This window comes from Habropoda laboriosa, unplaced genomic scaffold (assembly GCF_001263275.1).
Source record: "Habropoda laboriosa isolate 0110345459 unplaced genomic scaffold, ASM126327v1 scaffold648, whole genome shotgun sequence".
Classification (NCBI taxonomy): domain Eukaryota; kingdom Metazoa; phylum Arthropoda; class Insecta; order Hymenoptera; family Apidae; genus Habropoda; species Habropoda laboriosa.
Window position 1 is genome coordinate 1,278,326 of NW_017100857.1, and position 27,407 is coordinate 1,305,732.

At 44.2% G+C, this 27,407-nt stretch overlaps 1 protein-coding gene across 1 annotated transcript in view; it reads right to left on the minus strand.

The window, feature by feature from the left end:
* Positions 1–796: 796 nt before the first annotated feature.
* The window catches only part of LOC108577391, a 157,704-nt gene continuing 131,093 nt past the window's right edge, over positions 797–27,407 (minus strand). Inside the window, 12 exon segments of the mRNA XM_017940536.1 lie at positions 797–1,113; positions 2,300–2,364; positions 4,320–4,772; positions 6,048–6,233; positions 6,391–6,561; positions 6,743–6,837; positions 7,237–7,348; positions 11,165–11,333; positions 14,034–14,247; positions 14,250–14,277; positions 19,991–20,374; positions 22,101–22,461. Coding sequence (XP_017796025.1) covers positions 825–1,113; positions 2,300–2,364; positions 4,320–4,772; positions 6,048–6,233; positions 6,391–6,561; positions 6,743–6,837; positions 7,237–7,348; positions 11,165–11,333; positions 14,034–14,247; positions 14,250–14,277; positions 19,991–20,374; positions 22,101–22,461 — 2,527 coding nt within the window. The 3' untranslated portion in view covers positions 797–824.

Genomic DNA, 27,407 nt, shown 5'->3' on the forward strand with positions numbered 1-27,407 from the left:
CGCGTATAAATTTTTTTTTCTCTTCCTTCTTTTCCCGCGATCTTGTGCCTCGCGTCGAAGACGTGGCGCGGCGTTTAATACAGGTTTAGGCATTCAACATCTCGTGCATACCATTGACAAGTATTTCTACGAAAAACTCGAAAGATACAAGAAAAAAAGAGCGGGAGAGAAAAGAAAATACAAGAAACGGGTTAAAATAAAGCTTCGTCTATCTCTTCGAGATCAAGTACAAAAATCGATCGAACACGTCTCTCCGTATCCACGAATGAACGCATCTACCACCTGTATATATCGTTCTACTTAAAAAAAAAAAAAAAGGAAAAAAAAAGTGATAACGATCCTTCGATACGTTGCACAAGACTAAACTAATCGTTCCTCTCTCTATTTTTATCCATTTTCTGACTCTTTTTCACGCTTTTCTCAGTCCATTCGCACGCAGTCCTAAAAAACAAATCGTTGTACATCTTCCTTTTTCTCCTCTTCTGATGCCTATATATACGTGTCTTTTTCAAAGACAAACACTGGTGGGGTAAAACATCTTCTTCCTCTTCTTCTTCGAAACTTCCAAGAGATTCCTCTTCGTCTCTTAAAAAACAAAATTCTTCGAATCGACGGTTCCTTCCTCGCGTTCACAATTGTCCAGCTTGATAATTTTCACATTGCACCGTGTAGACGGATCCAACAGCGATCCCGTCGACGGTTCTCTCGCTCTCTCACCTTCTCAGACTTGTTTTTATTTACACGAAATCGACGAAAGCTACCGTATGTGAAGCAGCATCGCACTTTCGTTCCTCTGTTGATACATCGAGCCGCCGGTCACCTCTTCACGTGTTCCCGCTCTCGTGAACGTGCGCGTGCCCGTGCGCGGAATTCGTGAGCGGCGAGTGAGCTATGTGAGACACAGGGGACGAGGGTAGTTCGATCAGCGTGACGTCGTATCCGCCTGTGGTCGGTGGTTCTCCCGGATCTCCCGGATCACCCGGTGATCCTGGATTGGCCGGATTACGGTCGCTGCTCGGATCAGGATTCACCCGCGAGTGTGTCACCTCGAGAAGGAAGAGATCCTCGTCCACGTAGTATCGGATCATGTCGTCGTCAATTTTCGCTGTAATTCTGCAACACGAGGAGAAGAAGAACGGTGAGAAGAGGAAGTGACGTGACAAGGCGAACCCTTTCAAGGGTTACCCTGCTTAAAATCGAAGGGGTGTAAACGAGTATCTAAAAAAAAAAAAAAAAAAAAAAAAAAAAAAAAAAAAAAAAAAAAAAAAAAAGAAGACAAATACGACAGCTCTCGAAGTAAAATAGTCAGCAGCTTATGAAGTGATGTATACGAGATTCTCTCTTTGTGTACTCTATTCGTGTTAAGGGGCAGGAAAGAACAGCGAAAACTCGGTCTATCTATCGGTGGCGATTTTCTTTTCTGTTTCGTTGTCACGAGGCAGAGAGCATTTTAAGCAGAGTACGGATATTAAATGGGGGACCTATTCGGTCTTGGTTGACGGTACCGACAGATTTATATTTCTTTCTTTCTCATCTCTATCGAATTCGTTAAGAAGCGAGTGACGTATCATCGTAGATGCTTAAAGTTGTACCACGTTGCTCTCTAAACGAGCATTGCAAATCTGTCGACGCATCAACGCAAACGGTTCCACGTGCGTGGTCAACCGGTTGGAACCGAAGTGAACGGCAAGCAAGGCTCTATATCCTGTGTAAATTGGAGAAAAAAAAAAAGAGAAAAAAGAGAGGAGCACACACAAGAACACAGAGAGCTACGAAAGGCTGGACGAAGTTGGCGTCTTCAAGAGAGGTAAATAACAGGCACATGCGGTACACTAGGCAGAGAAGCAAGCAGGCAAGTCAGGCAGGCGTGCGTGAGCGATCGTGACAGACAAGAGAGAGAAAAAATACGGTTGGAGAGATTAGTTGGATTAGTCGAAGGTTAGAAAAGAGGTATGAATCGGTGTGTGGCCATCGTCGACAACAGTTCCTCTATGAAGCAGGGCGAGCGAATCGGTGTGAGAACAACAAGTTACGGGATGAAAGAAGTAGCGAACCAGAGTGTGATCAGCAAGTATGTACACCAACCAAGAAGAAGAAAAGAAGCTATTAGAGATAGAAAGGAAGAGAGTATCGAATGTATCGGAGGATATTACAGGGTGAAGGTGTGTGTCAGTAACCGGAGGTACGGGAGAGACTAGCAAACCAGGCAAACGGAGAGAGTCAGGCAATGTCACCGTTATGGCATGCACTACTGTGTGGGCGGTGCATGCAAGTAAAGATGACACTCTACTAAACTTACCCCTTTGTGTTTTTGCGATAGAGGTTATTAATACTCGAGGATGCAATTTTGTACTTTGACTCAATCTGTAAAATAGAAAAAAGTAGAACATTAGAATTTTGACAGTGCTTGCGGACCATCGGTCTTGGGTACTCGTACTCGAGAGAGGTAATTCTTTATTTTTTTTTTCTATTTTGTCTCTTTTTCGTGGCGACGCGACGCGACGCAACAGACGAACAGAATGGACACTGGCGAGTAGAGAAGCTAACACAGGGGCAAGAGGTAGTAGAGCAAAAACAAAAAAAAAAAAGATCAGAGAAAAATACAAAAAGAAGAAAGAGAGAAGAAGAATGAGAGAGAGAGGGAATAAATGATCGAAAGATCCACTTAAAAAGATAATCAATCACAGATAGAAATTAGCACGTCTGCATGGAGAAAGGGAGTCGCTTCCACAGAATCGACAACGAAACCCGCGCGTTACGGAGAGAAAGGAGGACGCGTACACGAAGAATAGAAGACTCGCGATTTGTGTCTTTTTCCACTTTTTTCTTCTCACACGATATACCTCGTTATTTAGAAGAAAAAAAAAGAAAAAACAATTAGACTTGACGTATATAAAGTGTGCAACACGGGCAAGCTGGTCGTAGTAAAATGTTCTAATGTTAAAGAAAGAAGATACGGCACCTCTAAACGTCGAAACCATCATCGATCGTTTCTTCGCGATCTTTCTGAGGTTAATGATCGGTGCGCGTGATCCACTCCCCGTATTATCGTATTAATTATTTGTGAGGATTTTGGAGGAGTGAGATGCATGCGCGTTAATATTAATGTCAGCTTAATGGAACGGTGCAAAAGGTATTAATAAAATGGTGTAGTATGCCCTCACATGCATGGCTAATACTTAGATCCTATATAAATGTATACATATAGTTATACATATGTATATGCATATATATATTATATATATGTACATATGGGTGTGTTTCATGTATATATCTCGTGTTACTCTCGCGCATCACTCATTACTCATATACCGGGGGCAGAGACGTCAAATCGAACACGGCCCCGTGGAAACGTGATAAATTGGCCACGTCAAGATATCGCCGGTTTTACGTCGCGGACGTCGAAACGTTCCGCGTGTCGCTTTCTACTGTAGCCGTGGATTTGTTACCGTGCCGGTTCTCGAAACGTCCGCGTGCAAAAGATAGAAACAGAGGACGGAATCGAGCGCGCGCACTCTCGAACGCCACCCGGGCTTTTAAACGCGGTCTCTCGCTTACGCAACGAACGCTCGTACACGTCCAGATTTTTCAACATCTATGTCTCTTGTCCACACACGCATGATTTCACCGATACCATTTTCCTGCCCTTTAGGAAACGACCGAGCCTCGACCATGGGGAAGATTCGACGCCGGTCGACGTTCTGGCGGCTGATACAACCGTGTGTATTCTACTTTTCAGTCATTCCAATCGTTTACAGCCTGTTCGGACGTATTATCGAGTACCGGTGCGACAGGTGGTTCGGGAATGTGGAATAAAGTAACTTCTGTCTTGCAGTTTCATCGGGTCGGTCGGGAAGTTCGTGTAGATTTTAGACGGGCGGTGATTGAATACGGGTGGAGTACGTAAAACTCGAGGGGAAATATGCGAAGTTTGAGGATTTTCTGGAAGAGCAATTGTTCACGCGTCTTTTGAAAGTCTATGCGGTAAAATTGCTGGGTTCTTCTCGGAGTTATGCTATTCTCAAGGTGGAAGAAAATCACTGAATTGGGAAAAATGACGCTAAGAGAGTAATTCGCAAGTGTTTTGCAAAATTTACAAATATCGATCTGAAGAATTTTGTCTAAGCGAAAGAAATTTTCCAGACAACCGAATACAATTCAAGATTAATCCCCATGTCGTACTAAATTACCCTCTCAACACGAAACACGGCAGTGAAAGTGAATTTCTTCGTGGAATGACTGACGACTATGTAGCCTGTGTATGTGTGTCTGACTAAAATGTGTGTGCTGGATAGTAGAGAATCCTTGGCATTTCTTACAGCGTTCAATAGTCCCTGAACGGTCGGCGGTGTGACGTGCAGCGGCGTGTACACGTCCTCGGACTCCTGACGCACGTACAGCATCACTCTCTCCTCGGCGTCGGCTGGACGAAGATGTGGCGGTTGTTGTTGCAGATGAAGACGATTACCAACGCCTGACACAACTGTACCAGTTAGCCCTGCTTGCTGCACACCCTGCAGCACTGAACCTTGAAGCTCCTGCACCTGCATCAGCAACGAGTCCTTCTTGTCGTGCAGGCTAGTCAGATTGTCGGGCGGAAAGTGGTTGTGGAACTTGAGGGCCGGCAAGCTGGGTCTGCCGCATGCAGGATAAGGGCTGCTGCCCCCTGCCTTCAATCCTCCGCCCTCGCCATTACTCAGGGACGATGTGTCTGTATCGCCACCGCCCCCGCCGCCACCTCCGTAGAAGCCCGACAACTCCATCGTCGAGAACTGTCGTGGAACAAGAAACACATAATTTTCTTTTTTATCTAGACTCATCTGTAAGCTACTTTGACACTTTGTTTGTTTTACAGATCTCACAGTAACGTACCCAATGTTTCTACGAGGTGAATAGATATTTTCTTTAGAATGCGAAATTGATATTTAAATCTCTAAAGCTTTCGAGTGCTTTATTGATCTCTGAAGTTTTGGAGAGTTTTCTGGATCTCTAAAGCTTCGAAGAGCTCTCTAGATCTCTAAAGCTTCCAAGAGCTATGTAGATCTCTAAAGCTTTCAAGAGCTTTCGAAATCTCTAAAGCTTTTAAGAGTTTTCTGGACCTCTAAAGCTTTGAAAATCTCTCTAGATCTCCAGAGCTTTGAAGAGCTCTCTAGATCTCTAAAGCTTTGAAGAGCTTTCGAAATTTCTAAAGCTTTTAAGAGTTTTCTGGACCTCTAAGGCTTTGAAAATCTCTCTAGATCTCCAGAGCTTTGAAAGGGCTCTTTAGGTCTCTAAAGCTTCAAAGAGCTTTGAGACTTTCACGGTTAGGATTGCTCGAATGATCAATCAAAACTTCCACATTTGATCCGTGTCCAGTGGTTTTTGATATCTGACGTTTCGCCAGGGTTCAGAAGACACTTAACACAGCTCAAACACGGAAGCATTAATTATCTCTCTTTTTGGTGCATTTATTTTTCAGAGAATTTTGTATTTGCTACAGTGCTAACTAATTCAATAGTGGGTACTGCTCGTTCCCGGATATGTTACGGCGATGCAAGAGTTGCGGTTAGTGGAGAGTATTGGCGATGTTGAGAGCAGAGGATCGTGTTGGATACTACGCAGACATTTCGGGCCTGTATTTTCTTATTTCTCGTTAAGTGTCTTTGTTAGTTCATTTTTTCGTTCGAAAGAATTGCAAGCACAGACACAAACAGACAGTCTTGCCGGTTTTTTTCCAAGCTCTCGAGACAACGTCAACACATTCACGGTTTCCCTGTTCATCCCGATTATTCATATCATCGAACAGTATCTGCGGCTGTCCGTGAAGGTATTAACGTTCGAGAAATCAGAGTGATAAGCATATACTTGCTCCAGAAAAAGAAAACTAAAAAAGTGTTCGCCAAGCTAGATACAATATTCTCTTTAATAAACTACTACTTCGAGAAGAAAAAAACTCATGCTACAGTGTCTATGTAACGTAACTCCAGAAGACTTAAAAAAAAAAAGTAGAATAAAACAGATCGAAAGAGTTGTTTCTGCAAAACAGTTTCTTCAACTCGGACAACTACCTTATCTATAGTGTGTTCGGCTGGTGGCGAGAAGAGTACCGGTGGTTTGTGAAGATCTACCATCGAGTAAAATTCGCTGCGTTCCGTGACGGAATGGTAGAGCTCGTCGAGCTTTTTCCTACCTGTGGCCGTCATCTTCCTCTTCGCCGCTCGCCTCTCCTCGTCACGGGTCTTCCTTTCAGCTCCCTGCACGTACGCAACATCCCAAGAATAATGATTCATGAGTGATCGTGTTTCGGTTCGCGTGATTTCGTTCAAATCATCAGTCAAAACGAGGGCGAACGAGGCTCGAAGCCAAAGTCTCGAGAGACGTGGAAAGAAGACAAAAAAGAAGACGTGCTACCTTATCGCAGAACACTTTGATCTGGCAGTAGCCACGATGCGAAGGTGGAGTGTAGGTGTGAGCGTGTGGCGGCGGTTCCTCGTATGTGTCCACCTGGATGTGCAGAGGCAAACCTTTCACGCCTTTTTGACTGGAGAAATCTGTGCTGAGGCATTGCACCGCCACGTTGATCTGCAACATAGTGTGTACACTTGAGCGAAGATATCGACACGGTGAGAAAAGTTCGAAGAGATCTCTTAGATGCACCAGTGAACGAATGAATTATAAACACGCTTCTACTTAATCCCTCCCATAGATTGTTAAATGCAAATCGAATCTGTTTAATGAATGACGAAGGACTCTTCTGGCGTACCTTCGCGGAGGATTCAAGTGGGTTCCAATAAACGGCGATCGCATTGTGTGCAACTTCCTCTATGCAGCCAACCAGTCCCACGCTGTTCTTCGTGTCTGTAATGGTATTAGACGATCGTCAGAGTTTGCAAATCATTTTACTTATACCTCGAAAGGGTACGTTCCTTTTTTCTTTTTTTTTTTTTTAATTCTTCTCTTTTTTTTTTAGAAGAACCGCGTTTTACGGTGGTGATTGAATCTCTTACCCTCTTAAATTTTCCAACTAATCCCATTATCGAGCGGCTTGCAAAGAAATATAAAGATGTGTATATATGTATATGTGTATGCACGTGTAAAAACGTGCGATATTGACGTATTTATAGCGAAGGATTTAAGTTTTCGTTGTGATCGATGCTCGATTAAAATGTAATTGGAACGCTGGCCAGGAATCGGCCATTTGTACGCGCGGTGGGTTTAATAGTAGCAGAACTCGGTGATTCTACACGCTTTACTTACCAGCATCGAGAATACGTTGCTTGACAGAATGTTGCCTTCCGTGCCAGAACTGCCACGCCTTAATCTCGTCTTCTGGGCTCTTCTCTTCTCGGAACATCAACATTACCACGCTCTGCGCGACAAAACATCAAGAGAACACCGTAAGTACTTTATTAAGCGTGATACTGTAAGGGCAGATGAATGGCTTCCGCTGCCGCGTTTAACTTCCTCTTTCTCCTCTTTTTTCACCAACGGGTTAAACGACTTTTCTTTTCTTTCTTTTCTTTTCTTTTTTTATTTTCTACTCGCGTACGCGAGGCCTAGGCGATACCTGTTTCCTCTATCGCGATTATTTTAAAGATAAAGTTAAAGGTTCGTGTAAAGTCAGCCATTTTCTTTTTTCTTTTTCTTCCTTCACACGGGGAATATTTTCAATGCTTTCCCTCCGTTGAAGTTAGAGAATAATTCTAACCATTATTGGATTCCGCAATCCCTTTTGACAAGCTGAGATAGTACGAGCGAAACCACTGATCTGTTTACAACTAACACTTGATATCTTGAGATCTAAATAGGCACGGAGCTGGAGGTAATAATGATCAGGTGCGCGTGGACTCGCATTAAGACAGAAGGTGATCATTATGAACACTTGGTCGGGGGATAAACATATGTAAGGATTGCACGAGCACAAAAATAACTATATACAACTCGCGAGACGTGTATTAAATGAGAGGGAAAGAAAAACAAAAAATTTTTATTTAATCTTTATCATTTGAACTCTGTCGGTAAAGAAGTATCCTTTTCGATAAAAAGAATATCGAGGAACACATACTGAAGGAGTAATTCCAAGAATAAAACACGGAAAAGCCAATCATCGTGATTGAATCGAAAGTTTAGATCCTCGTTCGTCTTTCGTACGTTCAGAATCCCGTCAGAGAGTACGCACGATTACATGCATCATAAATTACACGGTAGCGTGTAATTATGTAACGTAGATTATAGATTCCGACATCGAGCGGACACGGCTAGCGGTCGTACCCTACTCGTCGCGCGAATTTTTCGGATTTTATAATGCATAATCACGCGCGAGCCGCGTCTCCTGGTATCATTTGCCCACAATGTTCCGTCCCAGGCGAGACGAGACAATGCTCGGTCGGTAACGGAACACCGTCGTGGAATCCGCTGACGCATCGGTCGCGCGGCACGCGAAACGCGAAATTCGCGTGAGCGTGTGGCATCGCTCGCGCGACACCACAGAGGGACACGCTCGAGAGAACGAGCGGCTCGAACTCGAGCACGTGTATAAATCACGCGGTACCGTATAATCCAGTAGCATAAATTGCACCATTCGACACCGCTAATTCCCAATAAACGGCCGTGTATCCTTAGATAACCGCGTTTTCAGCGTTTTTCTGCTGGCGACGTGTCTAGCCCAGTCGATCGTGATTCATTGGTAAAAATGTCGCGGACGGCCAAGGTGCAATTACATTGATTAATTGAGAAAGACATGCGGGACAATTTTGCCGCCAGTTTTTCAGTTTTTTTGTTCCCCCCTACCTACGTCTCTCTCTCGCTCGTTCTAACCGTCAAGTATCGAACGACTAATCGAACGACCCCCAGTTTCGATTAAAATGGCCGCCGTTGATCGCGCGTAACAGTCCGCGTCTCTGTAATTACGGGATATAATGTTTCGCGGTACGAGATCGCGTCGTTGTGCAGTGAAAAAGGTTTTATAGAGTGTTAAGGATTGCATGATAACTAAGACAGAAGGTATTTAACAGGTTCGTGCCGGCCAATTCAGCCGGAGAAACATTGCCGCACGAAGTCGTTGATACGTTTCCCGGGCATAAGTGAGACAGTGCTATGTAATCGATGGTAACCGTGCAACTTGTCGTGTAATTATTACCGGGGAGTAAGAAAGGACCTTTACGAACGTAATCGTTTTCGTTAGAAGGAACATTAAGCAAACGATCGTCGTAAACTTTAACAAGCTTGTGATTTATCGTATCTTTGAATATTCGTAACTACGATTCGACGTGTAAAAATTCCGTTAGAACATAGGAGAGCTTAACAAGGAAACGTTATCGTCGAAATTACAGTAGAGGACAGCACGGAGGCTGCGTGACCAACTGAGCCCGAATAGAGACCTCTGTCGCGTGTTTGTCCAGTTCCTTATTGTCCGGCCGTTTAAGCCGTGCGATCAGATAACACGGCTAACCTTCGCGAGCCAGTTACAACACGTGTCCCCGGGGCGTTTTCGCGGGTTAACGTTTTCTACCGCGTACAGATTGCCGACAAATAATTTAGAATCAGGCAACCGTTCGACGGCGGGGTAGGCGAGCGAAAAATCGGCCGCCAACGATAACGCGGGTTTCGCGTGAGCGTGACATCGGCCGCCGCGACAGAAGCACGCTCCACTGCGCAGACTGGTGCGCAGTGCTCGTGTTTCCCGGCTACGTTGGTAAGGGATTTTTCGTGATTCGGGTGAATGGGCGAAGAATTGCGCGCGCTGGGGAAATACGGGCTTATTTGCGGCTCGTATAGTTTACCTATAGAGGAAGACGGAGAAAGTGCTCGATGCACGGGGAATCGGTGCGCGAAAGCAAAAGGAAGAATGTGACAGAGAAAAGTGGAGATCATACTGACAGGCGTAACGAGCAGTACGTGGACGTGAGTACACGGAAATAAGGGAGATGGAGCTACAAGGAAAGTATAGATGGCATGCTGCAGCGAATAAACATCGACGGAGATGGAAAAAAGGAGAAAAAGAACGGGAGAAAAGAAGCTTAGAAACGGTGTTAAAGGTAAGTGCGGATAAAGTTAGAGCAATGTAGAGGGAGCCACGGATAAGCGGTATGTTTGCTCTCGCGACTTCTTCTTCGCTTCTGCGTACGCCAGCATACGTATACAGAGTATTCTTGATTAACTGTACAAGACTATTCTAAGGTAAAGTAGAATTTGAACATCCTAAATAATATTTTCTACCGACGCAAATAGCTGTTTTCGTTGTGCGAAAATTATCAATTCCTTATCTATCGGCGAATACCCTGTATATACGTATGTAGCTAGTCCGTTCGAATCGCCACGCGGCTGGACGTTCGATTAGCAATTAACGAGGAAGTCGTAACTCCTCCTAGCGAAGGCAGAAGGGGGGGAAGGGAAGAGAAAAGAATCGGCAGCTTTATCAGAATGGAAATTGCTAACGGTGCGCCGTGCTGCCAATTAGAGTCGCGAGAACAAACGACCTCGTCCGACTTCTTCTTTCGACGCGAGCGAGCGCTTCGACGAGCTGCGCGAATTCTATCGCTCGTAGGAGTCGAGGCGTAATGCTATGCACAGTCCTAATGCGATTTAAGAGGAATACCATACGGCGTTTCGCGCGACGATATTGCATGCGCGCGCATTATGCTTTACTGCTGCCAGATTTTTGGTGCCACATTGTGTGACGTATGCGCTGCGCGCGCATCTATTATGGCGAACGCCAAAGGGCGACTCTTAACCTACAACCGTTAACAGTTAAATTCATCATTTTTTCCTGGTGTTTCGTCATTTCTATCGATACTTTGTAAGTATCACCGTGTAGGATAATAATTTTTTTCATTATTTTTCCTCGTTTTATCTTTGAAATGAGTAATCGAAACAACAAGATTGACATTCACCATCGCCGCGTTTACGACACGACCATCATTTCTCACGAGTCGAACACATCGCGTTACCTCGTAATTATAGTCTGTGTGCTTCGATACAATTTTTTCAAATCGATCGAGCTTACATCACTAACAAGGCAAACGTGCTAAGGTCTTCAGATCGAACGGCCGATTAAAAAAGTTTAAGAGCAGATCCGAAAATTGATATCGATCGTACGTTTCGCAAGAATTTATCACGATACACGTATCAATGGTTTCGCTCGTGGTTGGTGGAATTTCTCGTAAATCGTCTGTATAGTCCTTACCTTCACAGTCTGTCCAGCCTTCAGTGTCGGTTTGTCCGGATCAGGGACGTAGTCGAGCGTGATACCGTAGAATTGACCCTTGTTGATGTAGGTGATTCTGTCGTCCTCGCGACGCTGCGACGTGCTAATTGGCGACTCCAGGTGGTACTTGAACCCATAGGCGGAGAATCTGCGTTCATACCGTGGTATTATTAGACGAAAGAAAAAGAAATATACGATCGTACAGTTTTATCGATCGGAACGATTGAATCTGTTGAGGTGATAACGACGTGCTGATCTATCGATACCGATATTATAAAAAGAAGGAAAAACGAGGCAATATTCGATCCATAGTTCCAGGCGGAATAAACACGTCCGTTTCTCTGTCAGTTTATCGCGAAAAGCCTGCAATCTTCATATATTAAAATAAAATTACTTTAATGTCGATCGATGTTTAATCATTTTTTTACAATTTTTTTTCTATCCACCACTTCATAAACAAAGATATAACGAGGTGACGATTACGTGACGCTTGACCCTTTTATAAATTCAAAAGATGTATCTCTCTCGTTGTACATCGACGATATATTTCCCGAGATGATGGAGTATCTGCGGTTTTCGTCGCAAATATTCCAATGACGTCAAGCACCGTGACGCAGCTGCGGTGCATCTGATTGTTTTCGAGCCGTCCATGCTGATTCACATCAGCGAGCACCGGCGTGGGTGGATAACGCATGTACTTCGTCACTTGTTCGAAAATACTCTTCGCAATTATAGTCATTGCAAATAATTCATCAACTCTAACTAAACCTATTAAAATCTCTCGAACTTCAAATAATTCTCGATCCTTAACTCTTTGCGCTGCAGTGGCGCCGCTACGGCGACTGAGAATATTAAAACCCAAAATTCAAATTTTTCATATAATTAAAATAAAAATAAATGAATTCGAAAATTTTTAAATTCTTTTCAAAACAAACCTCTGGGTTTTCTATAGTTTTATCGTAGAAGTGTGCTCGAGTTGTTGATCGATAGTGTAAAAAAACATAACAAGAGTGATTCATCAATTTTCATGATGGATCGTTGTTATCTACATGTGATAAATTATAAAAAATCCACAGTTAGCATATTTAACGCATATTACACGTGAGCACGTGCGAGTATGTATCGCATTATATAAAATAGACTAAAAGCGTATTAAAAATGCAAGTAAAAATAATAACGATGATTAGCGAACGTGTTAATTTTCGCGTTATTCTCTAGAAACGAATTCTCTCGGTCTCGTTAAGCGACAAATATGCGTCCAGCATCCAGTAGCCAGTTTCGCGCGCCGACGATTCCAGCAAGCTACTAGGCTGTTAGGCTGGCCGCTCTAAATATAGTGCCGCGAAATACGAAATAAAAGGCGCGATTATCGTTATCCGAGGAGGGAAGCTTTCCCCCGGTTGCGCGTATCGCGGGCAGAACCAGCGAACTTTCCGCCGGCGACCTATTATCTTTATCTGGCCGACGACACGCGTCGCGGTTTCGTATTCGACGCGTTTTTTCCGTCGCGCTGGTCACCGATGGAGAACAACCGGGACAGGACGGTGCGTGCGAGCTGATAACCGAGCCTGGGCCCCGGGTGAACGGCCTGTGTGCCTCTCTGCTCCTGTTCGCCGCACCGCCGCCTATTATAACTTCTGTGTAGGTTACAAGCCAGCGTCCTCGACGGCTGGCTACTCCTGCTGCCAAGGACCTCCCTTCCCGTTTCTTACGAACCGCAGGGCGGGAGTGTCTCTCTTTCAAGCAATGCTCAATGAACGTAATTAGCGATTTTGGAATTGTACGAGTTGCACGTGCGTCTCTGATTTTTTAGTGGACGTGCGTGTTTGTTTAAATGGGCGTGGACCCATTTGTATGGAAATTTTATGAATTTTTATTGCGAGTTTCTTTGAGTATAGTTAGCGATTTTGGAATTGTGGGAATTGCACGCACGTCTCTGATTTTTCAATGGATATGGACCTATTTCTATGGAAATTATATGAATTTTCGTTACGAGTTTCTCCTATAGTTAGCGATTTTGGAATTGTAGGAATTGCGTGCACGTCTCTGATTTTTTAACGTATGGACCATCTGTATGAAAATTATGAAAGGGAGGGGATTGTCTCTTTTAGTATAATTAGCAATTTTGAATTTTGGGGCTTTGGAATTGCAGGAATTGCTTGCACATCTCTGATTTTTTATATTATGGATTTTTTAATGTGTGGATCTATTTATATGGAGTCTCTTTGAGCATAATTAGCGATCTTGAATGTTGGAATTGCGGGAATTGCCTGCACATCCCTGATTTTTTGTATTATAGATTTTTTAATGTATGGACCCATTTGTGTGGAAACTACGAATTTTCATTATGAGTTTCTTTATGAGATTTTAGGAATTGCAGGAATTGCTTGCACATGCCTCATCCCTTGCACTATGAATTCGTGCACAGACAGAAGAAAAGGGAAGTTATCTGAGCGAAGGACAAAGATGAGGAACGAAATTGAATCAGGTGTGGTAGCAACAATAGTGATTGATAAAGCGCACGTACAGGAACGAGCCGTGAATGATGCGTTTGGGAGTGAATAAGTCAATGGTCGTGTATAGGTAGTAAGTAATACTGCAAGGCAATCGTCTCATCTAGCGATAGAGAACGTAGGACGCAGTTCTATTAACTTTCACATATACATTCAGACGTTGCACTGTAATCGTCCAAGTTAAAAAATCATTCACAGCAATCTTTCTCCGATAATCTATTTTTTAAACTGACGAGAGAAGAGACGACGATAGTAACAGAGTTCACCGACAATGAGATATTAAATATCAGACGAAAGAATGAAATTTTCAATTTTTCATTCTAACCAATACTCACATTTTTGGTATTTGAATTTTGTCCGCGTCGTTCTGCCTGCCGAAATCGTGCCAGGGTCGCGATCTCGGTGGATTCGGGTTTGGATTAGGGTTGGTCGCCGCGGAGGACACCAAAGTTCCACGTTGCACCTGTGCCTGCGCGTGGTTCTGTTGCAGTTGCAGTTGCAGCGGCTGATGGTGTATCACCGCGCCACTTTCGAGGACCACAGCGGCTCGGGACATAATTCCGTGTAGTCGAAGGAGGACTGCGTGGAAAACAACAACAACAATTCCCATTAACAATCCATCCGTTAGAAATCTAACGATACATCCACGATTAAATGTACAGATGATCGTAGCTCTCTAATTCTCCTCGAACTATCGTCGCTCGCGTAACTCGTAAACAGAAAATTGCACATCCCATTGCAGATCTGTCGTAAAACGCTGCACAAACTCTCCCGTCCACGTTTCCTTAATTATTGACCCTTAACCGGCGAGGGTCATACGTTACTTGCATAACCAGCAATATCCGTCTAACGACCAGCGTATGTAGCTGATGAACTTTACCTAACTGCACTCCGGTTCTACTTACCACTTTCAATCCGACGCAACCGTTCGCTATAATCCCCCTTTCGGTTTATCCGCCGATAGAGAAGAGACGTTCGAAAAATCGTGCGATAAAAATCATTAGCGGCGTAAGCAGAGAGAACTCGGCTCTATCTCTCCCGGCCCGCAGCACTGTCTCTATTTAAAGCGAAGGAGTACGCGGAGGCTCTGCGAGTAGAATAGGCCATTGCGGTCTCGTAAAATTGAACAGTGCCCGGCCGCACGCGCTTCCACCGGCGGTTTCTTAATAAGCGGTGCCCCACCGAACGGTTTATTCCATCGTACGTCTTCATGCAAGGACTGTCTTTCTCTCTTTCTCTCCCGTTCCGTGTGCTCGAAGAAACGTAGGCAGAAACGTAACGTGGTTACCGCAGCTCGTTACTCCGTCTGACGAACGGCATCGCGGAAGCCATCCATCGAGCCAGAACGAAACGAAGAATCCAACGAGACCGTACACATAAACACACACACACAAAGAAGTCCTTTATAGTTTTTCCTCCTACCGAACAACCCTCTCTCTCTCTCTCTCCTCCCTCTCTCACACAGACTGAATCAATATAACTCGCTTATCCACGATCCATAATTAGGAATAATAATATCCCTGCTTTTCCCTCCGTCGTCCCTCTGTTTCACATTCGATTCCTCCAGTTCTGCCTGGACTAATTACGCCGGGCTGAACGCGCGCCTCTCTTGCTGAACCACCGATGGTTCTCTCCGTTTAATTGAATTTATAGCAGATCGAGGATCGAACCGGAGCAACGCGTAAGCAACCGTGAAAAAGGAATAACAGAGAGATCGAGGAGGAGGAGGGTTTTCTCTACAGTCGCGATCGATTATCTGAAATATCGTTCGACCATCTGATTTCCTTTTTTTCTTCTCTCTCTCTCTCTCTCGATCTTTATGTGTGTTTGTGTGTTTCTGTATTGGATTGGTATAATTGCGTAGTAAAGCGGAATCGTTTTATCAAGTATATCCCCGTGTGTACAGGCGGTGGTAGGCTCGTTTAATATTCAACCAAGTAATGTATTCTTCTGCGCGACACTGGAACGCGTGTATCGTACACGTGTTTCCACGTGTTTTTGCATACCACAGACGATATCTCCGCTCGATTCGATCGCGCCGCCGACAAACTTCGCCGCGTTATTATTAACGTTTGCGTTCACCAGCATGAACGACATAATTGACTTTTTTCTCCCCCTTGGTCGATTTACTACCGGCGGCTACCCCAGTGGTAGGTACGAGGCTTTATTATCGAGCAATGGCTCGTGTACTTTTTTCTTTTTTTTTTCTCTTGTCTTCGTTTATTATTTCTGGTTTCGTTCAGTCGTCTGTACCTACGGGAGAAAACCTGGCGCTCGTTCTTCGTTGCGCAACTATTCCGTTTGTAAGTGGTGGACGGCGGCGCGATTCTTGTAAAAATTCGGCTAAATTGCAAGATCGTCTGGAGGAAAAGTTTCGCTCGTAACGTTGAATTACTCGATCCGAGGTAGCAGAAAAATCTCGTCGTATCGATTCTAAGTAGCCACTTGCCTAAATACTCTTAACGATCGGTTCTGCTGTAACGATCTTTTCACGTGATACCGTGCAAGAGATCCTTTTTTTCCTTTCCTTTTCTGCGTTTCTTTAGCATGCTGGTTCTCTTTCTTTTTTTCTCCATTGATTCGACGTACTATTTTTAGTCAATCGGCGACTGTCGAATGGAACAGGTTTCACTTTATTGCCTCCTGCTTATCCGTGATCCCCCCCCCTCCCCCTACTTGTAATATATTAAAATCGTTACGTACGATTATAAAGAATGGAGGTATTACCCAAATAGTCTCACCCCTTTTTCTCCTGTTCAATCGCTCGTGTGTGTTACAACGTGGTGTCTTTGTCGGAGCCAGTCTGTTCCACTCCATTAACGTTCGCATACATTAACCAAATTGCACCGATAAAACGGCGAAAATTTCGTTGTAAAATGAATTCTATATAAAGACAGTGATTTTAAAGTCGCTAACAGCGAGGGAAAGAAAAATGCAAAGTAGGGAGAAAAGTTCTTCTAAATTTGAATTTCCTCGTTGTACTATGTAAATCAGTTTCAGACTTTGAAATCTCCCCGTTCGCGTATCCTCGACGGTTTCCGCTTTTATCAAACGCGTCGCTACGGTATCTCCGCAGCCCGTAGCGAATATTACACGGTACACATGTAGACACGTTGGAACGCCGCGTGTAGCGAAAAGCGTCGGAGATTTAATCCGTAATTACAAGCCTCTCCGGCTTGCTGTGTCTAATGCAACGTGTGCTCTCTCTCTTTCTCTCTGTACACGTTTTACTCTTCGGCTATATTGCGGAAGTCATCGATCGTCGGTGAGTTTATCCGAAATTATGCTTCGCGGAGCGAAACGAAAGAAACCGGCGTTGGGGATGGGAGAAGAGAAATACGAGAAAGAGTGAAACGAAGGGGAGGAAAGTGTCGTGGATAACGCGGGGAGAAAAATTGATAGAAAGACAGGAGAGAGAGAAAATGGAGGAAAGATCCGCTTCGAAGCTAGTTTACACCGGGAATATGAAATATTTTAATTACGAACGAGCGGAGATAAACCGAAACGATCCAGCTTTTATTTTCAACCGCTGCGTGCAAGCAGAGCAGAACGGAACGCGTGTGCTTTCTAATTCGTAATGTCAACCGCAATGCTAATGACTTACTCGCGCGGATAAGCCGCCCGTTGCCCCCGTCCAACGATTAATGTTTCCGGAAGCGGCCGATTACGCGTGACAACCGAGAATACGTGGGAGTGATGAATCGCTTATGGCAGTGTTGCAGCGCCCGGCTGGCTTCGACGGCCGCGAAAATTATGCGGCGAGACCCTCGCGAGAAACTTGGCCCCCAGGGGCCCTGGCCAATTTGCCTACGATACGGACGATTCGACGCGGCTCGATTCATTGTTTCCGCGCGCTATTTTCTTCGGTTGCACGCTCCTTCCTTCATCCTCTCCCGGGAATCTTCGTTTCTTTTTCCTTCTCGCGATTTTTCTTTATGGCGATCCGTGAGAAGTTTCCTGGTGTAGATTCGCTTTTGCCGGGGGATGATTGGGTGTGTGCTTTAAGTCGGCGAAGAGAAACCTGCGATTCGCCGATTATTAGCTTGTGGTTTGTTAGGGTGAAGAAGTTTTCAGGATCGAAGGACGTACGAATCGATGAAATAATTTTTTAGAAGACTGTGTGGTCGTAAACTTTTAGGAAATAGAATGAAAAAGGAGCCCACCCTGTAGATTAACAATTTTTAAATGAATAAATTGGGCTCTTTGAGGTTGAGGTTGCTCGGCACATTTTTAAGCGCTTTTGGTTCAGTTTTTCTGCGATGGTTAGTGAATTGTATAGTTGGAGGAAGCAATAAATTGAAGAATCAATCTGTGACTCCAGTTAGCTAAAATTCTTGCTTACAACTTTTTCCATTCGATCTTTCTTTGTAATCAATTGTACTTTTCGTATTAGTAAAAATTCAGCTGTACTTGCTAAGAATTAAGGTTTAGACAATTTCTTTCTTTCGAACTCGTTTCTGTGTTTAGATCACGTGTGCTTTGACGCCTAACCTATTTCACGACGTCACTACGTATCGCTTCCGCCGACTATACATTCGACGAATTTCTGTTCTTCGCTCGCAGATGAAAATTGCCTCTGTTCGCCTCTGTTCCAATTAAACTTCTGTCTGACAATTTTTAATTGATTAGGCGTTGGTAGGAAGGTGCCACCTATTACGCGATCTCCATTGATTACAGAGAAACGCGTCGGTATCTGTACGTTGATAGATATGCGTTGCTGATTATGTAAAGCGGTTGGCTATCGTTACCAAGCCGTGTAAGTTCTGTTCCAGAGAGCGGGCAGAAAATGATCGCACGTGGAAGAGGCTATATCTGCACGATGGTGAATACGATAACCGTCTTATGCTCTGGCTGTTGTTCGATTAATTTGTTTCTCGACGATCGAAATATCTTCACGGTGTCTGGGCACGAAATCAACTCCGCGATGGAAAGTGATCAACGTGGTCGTACGAAAGTATTCGCGTGATATCGTAGGCGAATTCGTTGCGAAAAAAAAAAAAACAGAAAAAAATGCGAGATAGATCGATTTTCAGAAAATTAAAATTGCACTGGTAGTTATTAATCGTACCGATGGAATCATCGACGGATAAATCACATTTGTTTACTCGGAGGAATTAGCATTCGAACGTTTGATTTCCTTCGAATGCGTTAGATTCGATGGGAGATTATCGAATTCCTTGAAAACAGATATTCAGATTCATCTTTTTGTATGCAAAACACTTGTCCTCTATTCTTGAACACGAGGAAGCAGAGAAATTTGATGTTAACCTCTTCATCGAGGAAGACGTTAAGTTATCCCTAAGTAACGAGATACTCTGATTAAAAGATATACTCGTTGATCTAGTTGGTAGCCTGTAATAAGTGCAACTTCATTGCGAGTAATTTCCTTTTCAAATCTCCAGTCGCTAACTGAATAAGAAAAATTGTAAAAAGTTTCCGCGGTAATTCGAAGCGAAACAAAAATTAAAAAGGCTAATCCAAGGCTGATAAGATAAAGACACACTTCCTGATTGAATCGAATGAAATTTTAACAAAATTACCGATGAATAATATTCGAAAAAAATTTGTATTGTAATAAAATTAATACGATAATACTTTTAACGGAGATCTACAACTCATACTTGGCGTGTCACGGTCGAATAGTAGACTGGTTTTCTCGTCGCCAGAGAGAAGGTCAAGAAAATAGGAGAAATGAATATCTAATTACCGATAGAACTATAGTAAGGGCCAAATGTATTAACCGGTCAAGGTCGTTCCTCCTCCATCGTTTTTCTCCTCTCTTCTATTGAATCTTTCTGCTTTTAAACTATACCCTCACAATACATAAAACGAAGAGACTATATTATTAAAAAGAAAAGCATATACCCTCCTAAAATGGGAAAAGCACATTATCCTTAGAACTAAGGCAAAGATGGCATAATAAAACTTTCTTCCAGGGTTCCTCAGTGTTAAAAAGCGTTAGAAAAAAAATAACCTTAACTAGCCAATATATTTGGTCTCTACTATAGATACCATCGTCGATAACAAATCAACGAAAAATATCTACATTATCGACGATTCCTCTTTTCCGCGATTAACCCTTTCACTGCTATTGGCGCTTTGAAAATTTGTGCTATCAGAGCCTTTTGGCGCACCTTCACGTTAATTTAAGCCTTACTTTCATCCTCTGCACTCTTCCACGTTAATTCGATGAAACAAATTTCAAAATTGCAAAATGCTGAAAAAGAAAATTTGCCGCAGCGAAAGGGTTAATTCGCAGCTGATCACGATCTACGATCAAATTTCTACCAACCTGGTGTAGCGCAGTGGGTGGATGATGATCTTGCCTGGGCGTGACCGCGTCCGCGCCGATTCCGGAGTCAGGGCTGGGAAGATCAACGGTCAGGACTTTGCTGCTGCTCGAGGACGAGCGTATCGCGTGTGTCGTCGCGTAAGAGCTTGGCACAACCTCGTACCTCGTGTACGAAGCGGTCGTGGTGGACAACGAGGAGGAACTCGAGGATGCCAGAGGTGGTAGAGCGTCGCCTGTTACGTAGACCGCCGTCGCCTCCTGGTGCAATCCGCTCGGGTTCCCAGCGTTCGCCGCTCCGGTCGCCGAGGTCGACGTGTACGCCGTGGACTGCAATCGTGGGCTGCACGAGCTGTAGGGGTCGTAGGGACTGCCGTATTGTTGTACCTGTTGCACAATTTTGTAGGATTGTTAAGTTTTGTTTGAGAAATTTCGAATTTCAAGGGTTGACGTTCTTTTCGAAATTAAGTCAAGGAGAAGTGGGATCTTGTATTCTTTCTGTAGCGTTTGATGCGAATTTATGGAATTTGTAGCGTCTCTGTTGTCTATAGTAGAATTTTTGGCGATTTTGTTGCAAATTTCACGCTCTGCACAGTGTTTCGCGTGAAATTTGTTAATCCGACATTTTCGGAGTGATTTCAAGGTGTGAAATATTTTCCTGGAAATTTAGAATTCGGAGGGTTGACGTTCTTTTCGAAATTGAGTCGAAGGGTAGTGTTTCTATGAGACATTGCGTTTTTTCCGCAGTGTTTGATGAGAATTTTGGAATTTGCAGTGTCTCTATTATCAACAGTGGAACTTTCAATGATTCTACTGCAAATTGCACGCTCTGCACAGTGTTTCGCGTAAAATTTAATAACCCAGTATTTCCGGAGTCATTTCAAGGTACAGAATATTTTCTGAGAAATTTAGAAATTTAGAAATTGAGTCGAAGAGAAGTGTTTCCACGAGACTATGTATTTTCCGTTAAATGTCTGATGCGAATTTTTCACGTTTCTCTCCTCAATACTGGAATATTCGCAGATTCTATCGCAAATTGCACGCTCAACAATAATCGAATCGCGCCAGACTTTCTATCTACTCGAAAAGGTTGCTATACCATAGAAATTGAACGACGCAGCGTGAAGTATTTGCCTCGAGGTCGAGTCGTCTAATATTCTCCATTTTTTACAGAGATCAAGTCCGATAGCGTCAAGTATGTTTGTCATAATCTTAGGTCGGTTGGTGACGTTTGCTTGTATGAGAAACGGAGCAGGTAGTGTCTTATGCTTCTATCTAGATCACGGTGGGTAATGTTGGTCATTTTTATTGGTTCTGATTGCGCCGAGTATTTTAATCGTAATGGAGCGCAGCTGGGTTTGACGGAGTCTACGTTGGATAGTGTCACGTATGTTTATCGGGACAGGTAGTGTTGGACGTGTTCTCTAAGATTGGACTGGAATCCTGAAAGTTAATCGCTACGCATTTACCAATCACTTGCCGATGTCACGTTCCCTAGTAGATTTGTATAATTAGAAGAGACTCTTCCTTCTCGCGGTGGCAAAATAGAAGATTCCACGATTTTTCTCCAGTTCATTCGAGAGTTAACGATAACAGACCTCTTGACATTACCGTTCAATCGTTCGCGATATCAGTTGAAAGGCTAACATTAAAGGCTACGGGAATTTACTTAGCAACTTGTGTTAAACCGAAAGCATTGACATTAACTTGGAAAATTTCTCATCGTTATAGCGTTTTTCAAACGTCACATTGCAATATCTTATCTGCGGCTTTTACTGTCCATTTTTTACACCATCTTAATTTCCTGATAATAATTCCTTTTTTAGAATTTTACTAATTATGCAAAGACTCTAAACTTGTTTCACATTAAGTAATTACCCTAAAACTTACGAAAGATAACGTGAAGATAACTACAGAACTGTTCAAATTACGAACTCAAAAGGATGACAATGTATTAACCCTTTGCATCTGAGGACACTCACAGCGAAACTCTGGCGAACCAAAAAGTCGTGAAAATTACGCCACTGGCGCCTCAAGAGTGCAAAGTGTCACCACAAACACCTCACATCTCCCTGAACGGAATCACCGTGAAAAATATCGTCGAAAGTCTCACCTGTAGCTGATGCTGATGATGATGGTACATCCCCGGTGGCGTGGGACTATCCGGCTGTGCCTGTTTGTGCCTCTTGCTGGACTGTTGCGCCCCTCTCGACGAGCTCAGATCCTCCGGCTCCCTCTTCACTCCAGCTATTCCGCCGCTGGAGGAACCGTCGTGTCTCAAGGACTGCGGGCTAAGCGGAAGCGGAAGGCTACCCTGTAAGCTCTGTCCGGGACTGTGTGACTGTTGGTTGTACTGATGTAGGAAGTGATGTAGCTCCCCTCCTCCGGCGCCTTCGCCGCCTTCCATGCGATTCGTCGAACCGGAACCAGATCCAGGCGCCTCCTGCACCAGCAGCTTCTGGCCCATCACACCCCTTCAACAGTCCGTGGAGAATCGACCTTTAACTGGCGGCTCCTCTATCTTTTGTCCCGCGACTTTTCGATTCGGGATCGATCGACTGTGCCCCACGATGCCTAAGTGCACGTGTCGAATCGGGTCGCGAAGGTACCTCGACTCTTTGCATTTGGGAGTTTCAATGGGTAAATGGATTGTAAGATCGTTCTCTCTGTTATTGTATTGTACAATAATAGGACGAGTCGAGGGAGAGGCTGTAACTTTCGGAGATATTTCGAGCGACAATCACGAGAGCTCGTTATGCAAATCTCCGTTGCAAAAGGTATCTTCGGGAGAGTATCGAACGGGAAGGAGTTTGTCGGAGATGATATTGGACGCGTCGATAGGTTAATCTTGGAAGAATGTTTTTTTCCGTGGAAAAGATGGATTCAGCGTTTCTCTCGGAGGATAATGACAGGCTTTACGTGAGATCGGATGATACTTTGTACCCATCTCTTTCTCCTATTAGAGTGAATCGATCGCGTCTGAACGACGCCTGAATCTGTGCCCCGTGGGAAGTTATAATAACGTTAATATCGTATTAGTTAACGAGCAGAGCGATTTATTGTACGGCGGAGAGGAGGAACGTAGGAAAGGCGGGAGAGATCGACAACACGCGGTGTCTACGGTACATTTGTCATCTCTCAGAGGAGACTCAATGACGATATCATCGCGTTACGTTCCACGCGTACATAAAGTATAATTAATTCATAGATTTTCAAGGTCCGTCACGGCGAATAAATGCGTAATGTGTCTCATCAATAACGCTATGGCCTGGCTGTTTCGCAAGAGTGGCTTTTCTCGGTAAAAATCAGACAAAGACAGAGAGAACGCTTGGATAAATATCAATGGTCTCTAATCATTACTAAATATAAACGATAAGCGTTCCTTTCTATCTTGCCTATCAATTATGCATGGATTGCTTTATGCTATCTACGTAAGTAGGTACTTGGAGTCTTTCGATTGTTCTGGGGGACAGTCCGGTAAAGTTCTCGAAGCTCGCTTCTTTCGAAAGTGTTGAAATTCGAGGACGAGGATTTTTAGTATTAAACGCGATAGCAATGATTCGTTCGTATTAGGTTGATCAACTTTTTTCAAATCATGCAACTGACGTTATTAAGTGGAATGTTTAACTCGTCGCGTCCCGGAGATTTTGAAGATTAATAACTTTTTGGATTCGAAACGAAAGTGTCTTTAATCCTGAAAATCGTATAATCGACAGTTCATACTTTTAAGAGATACTCGTTGCATTCGGCCGTAAAGGGTTAAACGCACTGTTCCTTAAAAACTTTTGTTCCTTCAAACACGTCCCAATTACACCGAACACCCTGCACACGACAATCTTCGGAATATTCCGTATCACATTACCATCTCGCAATTACCATACGGTCTCTTGTATCAGAATTTTCCATAAGAAAGCTACTTGTCCATAAATAACCCAATCAGCCATGTTCCACTGTTCGCGCAATTCTCGTATCCAGAAGCCCAGTCTGGGAACGTAGACAAGCTTGAGGTGTAACCAGTGAATCGCGTCGCATCTGCCGAACGACGGCAATAAAATTTTCTGGGCGCGGAAACGCGATTCGCCGAACGGTCGTACGGGGAAAAGAATCGAGAGGATCGCGGGCCGGCATTATGCGAAGTAGTTAACATGTTATATTTAGCATGATAATACGTATCCACAATACGAGGGACCCTTATAAACTGCCAACGCTCTTGGTGCATACGAGAGCCTATCTCTCTCTCGCTCTTCTTCTCAGCTCGTGCATTCTTTTTTTCTCTCCCTTTTCTTCCCTCCATGCTGTTGCTCTCGTCCTTGCCGCAGCGTGTCGTGGCAACCTCCGCCAGGTTCACCGGTCTCTTGGCCTCTTTCTCTCTCTCTCTCTCTCTCGTTCTCTTTCTGCTCGCTGAACATCGCCACTGTGGTACCTACCCTACGGTCAGATGCTCCCGTACAATGGCTCTTTTTTTACACTTGATACCTGATCTCACTCGTCTCTCTAACCCTCTCCTCACACCGGTGCATTTGTCTCACTTTTTCCCCCCACCTTTTGGTGTTCACTGTCTGAGCTTGCTCGAGGCTAGGATAGAAGCAGCACAGACGATCCTCTCTCTGGGTGTCTCTTTTCCTAATGGAAAAAGGGTGACACGAGTGAGAAAGAGGAGGGAGAAAGAGCGAATCTGGAGAGGGAGAATAAGGAAACACGTCGTCGCCCTCGGCACACTTGTGCCTGGTGAAGAGGTGCGGATAGGAAAAACGACCGGTGAACCCGATCACGAGGACACACCAACGTCGCCAACTCTTACCCGTCACTTGTGTGCACTTAGTTTACTCGTGGAGATGCGAGAGCTCTACCCAGCCCTCGTCTCATAACCGGAGGCAACGACGACGACGACGACGCCAGGCCACGGCCTCATGAATTCGGCTTACGTGAAATGGATCCTACTCGCGTCGAGACGCGCATTCGTTACGCGCCTCGCGCTCTTAATGCCGACGCGCGGTAATGCGATGCTAATCCGTGATGTAGGACCCGGGAGATTCATGGAGATCGCGAGTACATAGGCAGCAATAGGTACCGACATTCAAGAATGGCTTTTGAATATTTTCGATGGAAAAGGAGGGGTCGGTTGTGTTTGGTTTTTTAGCCCGCCCAGGAGGATCGTGGAGCAGAGGGAGATCTCCTTGGGAGATTGATCTTGGGAGGTTTTCGGGGAAATTTGAATTTTTCTAGGTTACATTTAACCCTTTGACTGCTGTGATAATCTTTATTTGACAAATGTAACATGGAAAAGTGATCTGGTCAACGCAATATGTAGTATGACTATTAGTGGAAAAACTCAGTCGTACATACCGAGTGTTTTACTTTCGAGCCGCCAGTATTCAAAGGGTTAATCACATATGCGTGGAACGGTGTTCAATTTCGAATAAGAAATTAAACGGTTAGGTTCTGACAGATTGTTTACAGTTAAACGTCCATTTAACAGAGAAAAGATCGTCACGGAGATGGGATGGAAGTACGAACAAAAATTCCCCAGGTAAAAAGTAGAAATGTCAATATCTCAGCGGTTAGGTACACCTTTTCCCGTGTAAATACAAGCAGAAGAGGATACGAATATTCCCAGGCGTCTATTCCATTGGATCTAACGTCGGGACATTTCAATTTCCTCCTTTCCATTTCAATAATTTACAAAACGGCGTAGTTGTAAAATCTTCACGCCAGAAATCAAGGACTAAGCCAGTGTTCGAATGGTAAAGGCGAACGACGACCCGTTATAACGTAGTTGATAATTGCGTTACCAGTGCGTGTGATTCCTGTTAGGAATTCACGGGACAAACAAATATTTTCCTAAACGATACTTCGATTCCAAGCTTTCCCGTGTAACTTTCAGTGAAATTTCCACAGAAATCACCGGTCAACATCTTTTCAACGCAGATCTCTACAACGATCGTTCGAATTTTGAGCGATACGAAGTAAGAGATGATTCAGTGTTTCCGTGAAAGAAACCGCGAATGACACGGGGAATCGAACGGAGAAGAACTGGCGAGGCTACCGCTGCGGCACAGTTTAATCACCTCCTATGCGGTAATTCTCAAGCCGGTTTCCACGAATTCATGAATTCGCGGTTTCCCCGTACGGACGAGCAAATTATTCCACGTAACGTTACACGACCGCGCCGTTTTTGCCGTGTCGCCACGCAACCTGCGTACCGTTTGCGTTCGTACGCGCAAAAGAGGCAATTACGCGCTTACGGTGCAGCATTATCGACGACAAGACAGACGTACCTAGCGAGCTTCGAGGTCGTCGGGTCGTCGGAGGGTCACCGTACACCTTGCACACTATCCGTGTGCGCACGCACACGCGTGATAATAAGCGCGAGGTTCCGGGAAATCGACTTGGAAACCTCGAACATTCCAGATTTTCCCCGTTGGAAATTTAGAGAAGTTGATGGATTAACGTCACTTTAGCCAATCTGTTAACGTCCTTTTTCACTGTACCTTTTAATAAATCTGGCTTTAAACGAAAAATTTCTCTGAATGATTGTACCAGTGGTTAGTACGCAAACGGGGGTAAATTTGGTACATCAAGTAGGTAAATTGGAAGAGACTATATAGAGATTCAACTGTGTTACTCGTGCTATCACTGAACGTCACCTAAATACTTTACACTCAAAACTACCCTCTTAGAAAGTTATCACATCGTTAACCCAGTTGCAAGTCGTAGATATCAATCTAACCCAAAATGACATCTCTATTAATCTTCGATCTCACCTCAAGACTAAGATTACCCTCAAAAACAAGAAAATCATCGATATCATCTCACACTTCAACCGACAACTATTCATCTCACCTCAAGAATAAGATTACCCTCAAAAACAAGAAAATCATCGATATCATCTCACACTTCAACCGACAACTATTCCAATCTACCTACAACCACTTTTACCAACCAATCTTCGATTTTATTTCACACCTGCGGAGTAATTCCCTTTAACGAACCTGTCTCAGTCTACCTGTAACCTCCCTTACCAACCAATCGTCGACTCTATTTCACACCTTCGCAATAATTCCCGTTAATCATCAACGGTTCTCCTACTCCTCCATCGTTCTCTTACCAACCAATCGTCGACTTTATTTCACACCTTCGCAATAATTCCCGTTAATCATCAACGGTTCTCCTACTCCTCCATCGTTCTTCCCTCGAAACCATCTCCAACCCATTTTCGCGTTCACCGTCGAAAATCCAGAAGGAACCAGCAAACGTCCCCTGGAGGGCGTGTCTGCGTACTCCCCGGCAGTCATCGAGGCAGCAGGTCGCTCGGTTCGTCCCACAGGGGTCAGACGGAGGCGCCGTGTTTGTGTGAGCAAGTAGGAGCGAGGTTGCGGTACCGGGCAGAGCCCGGTTTGGGAACCGGAATCGGTGTTTC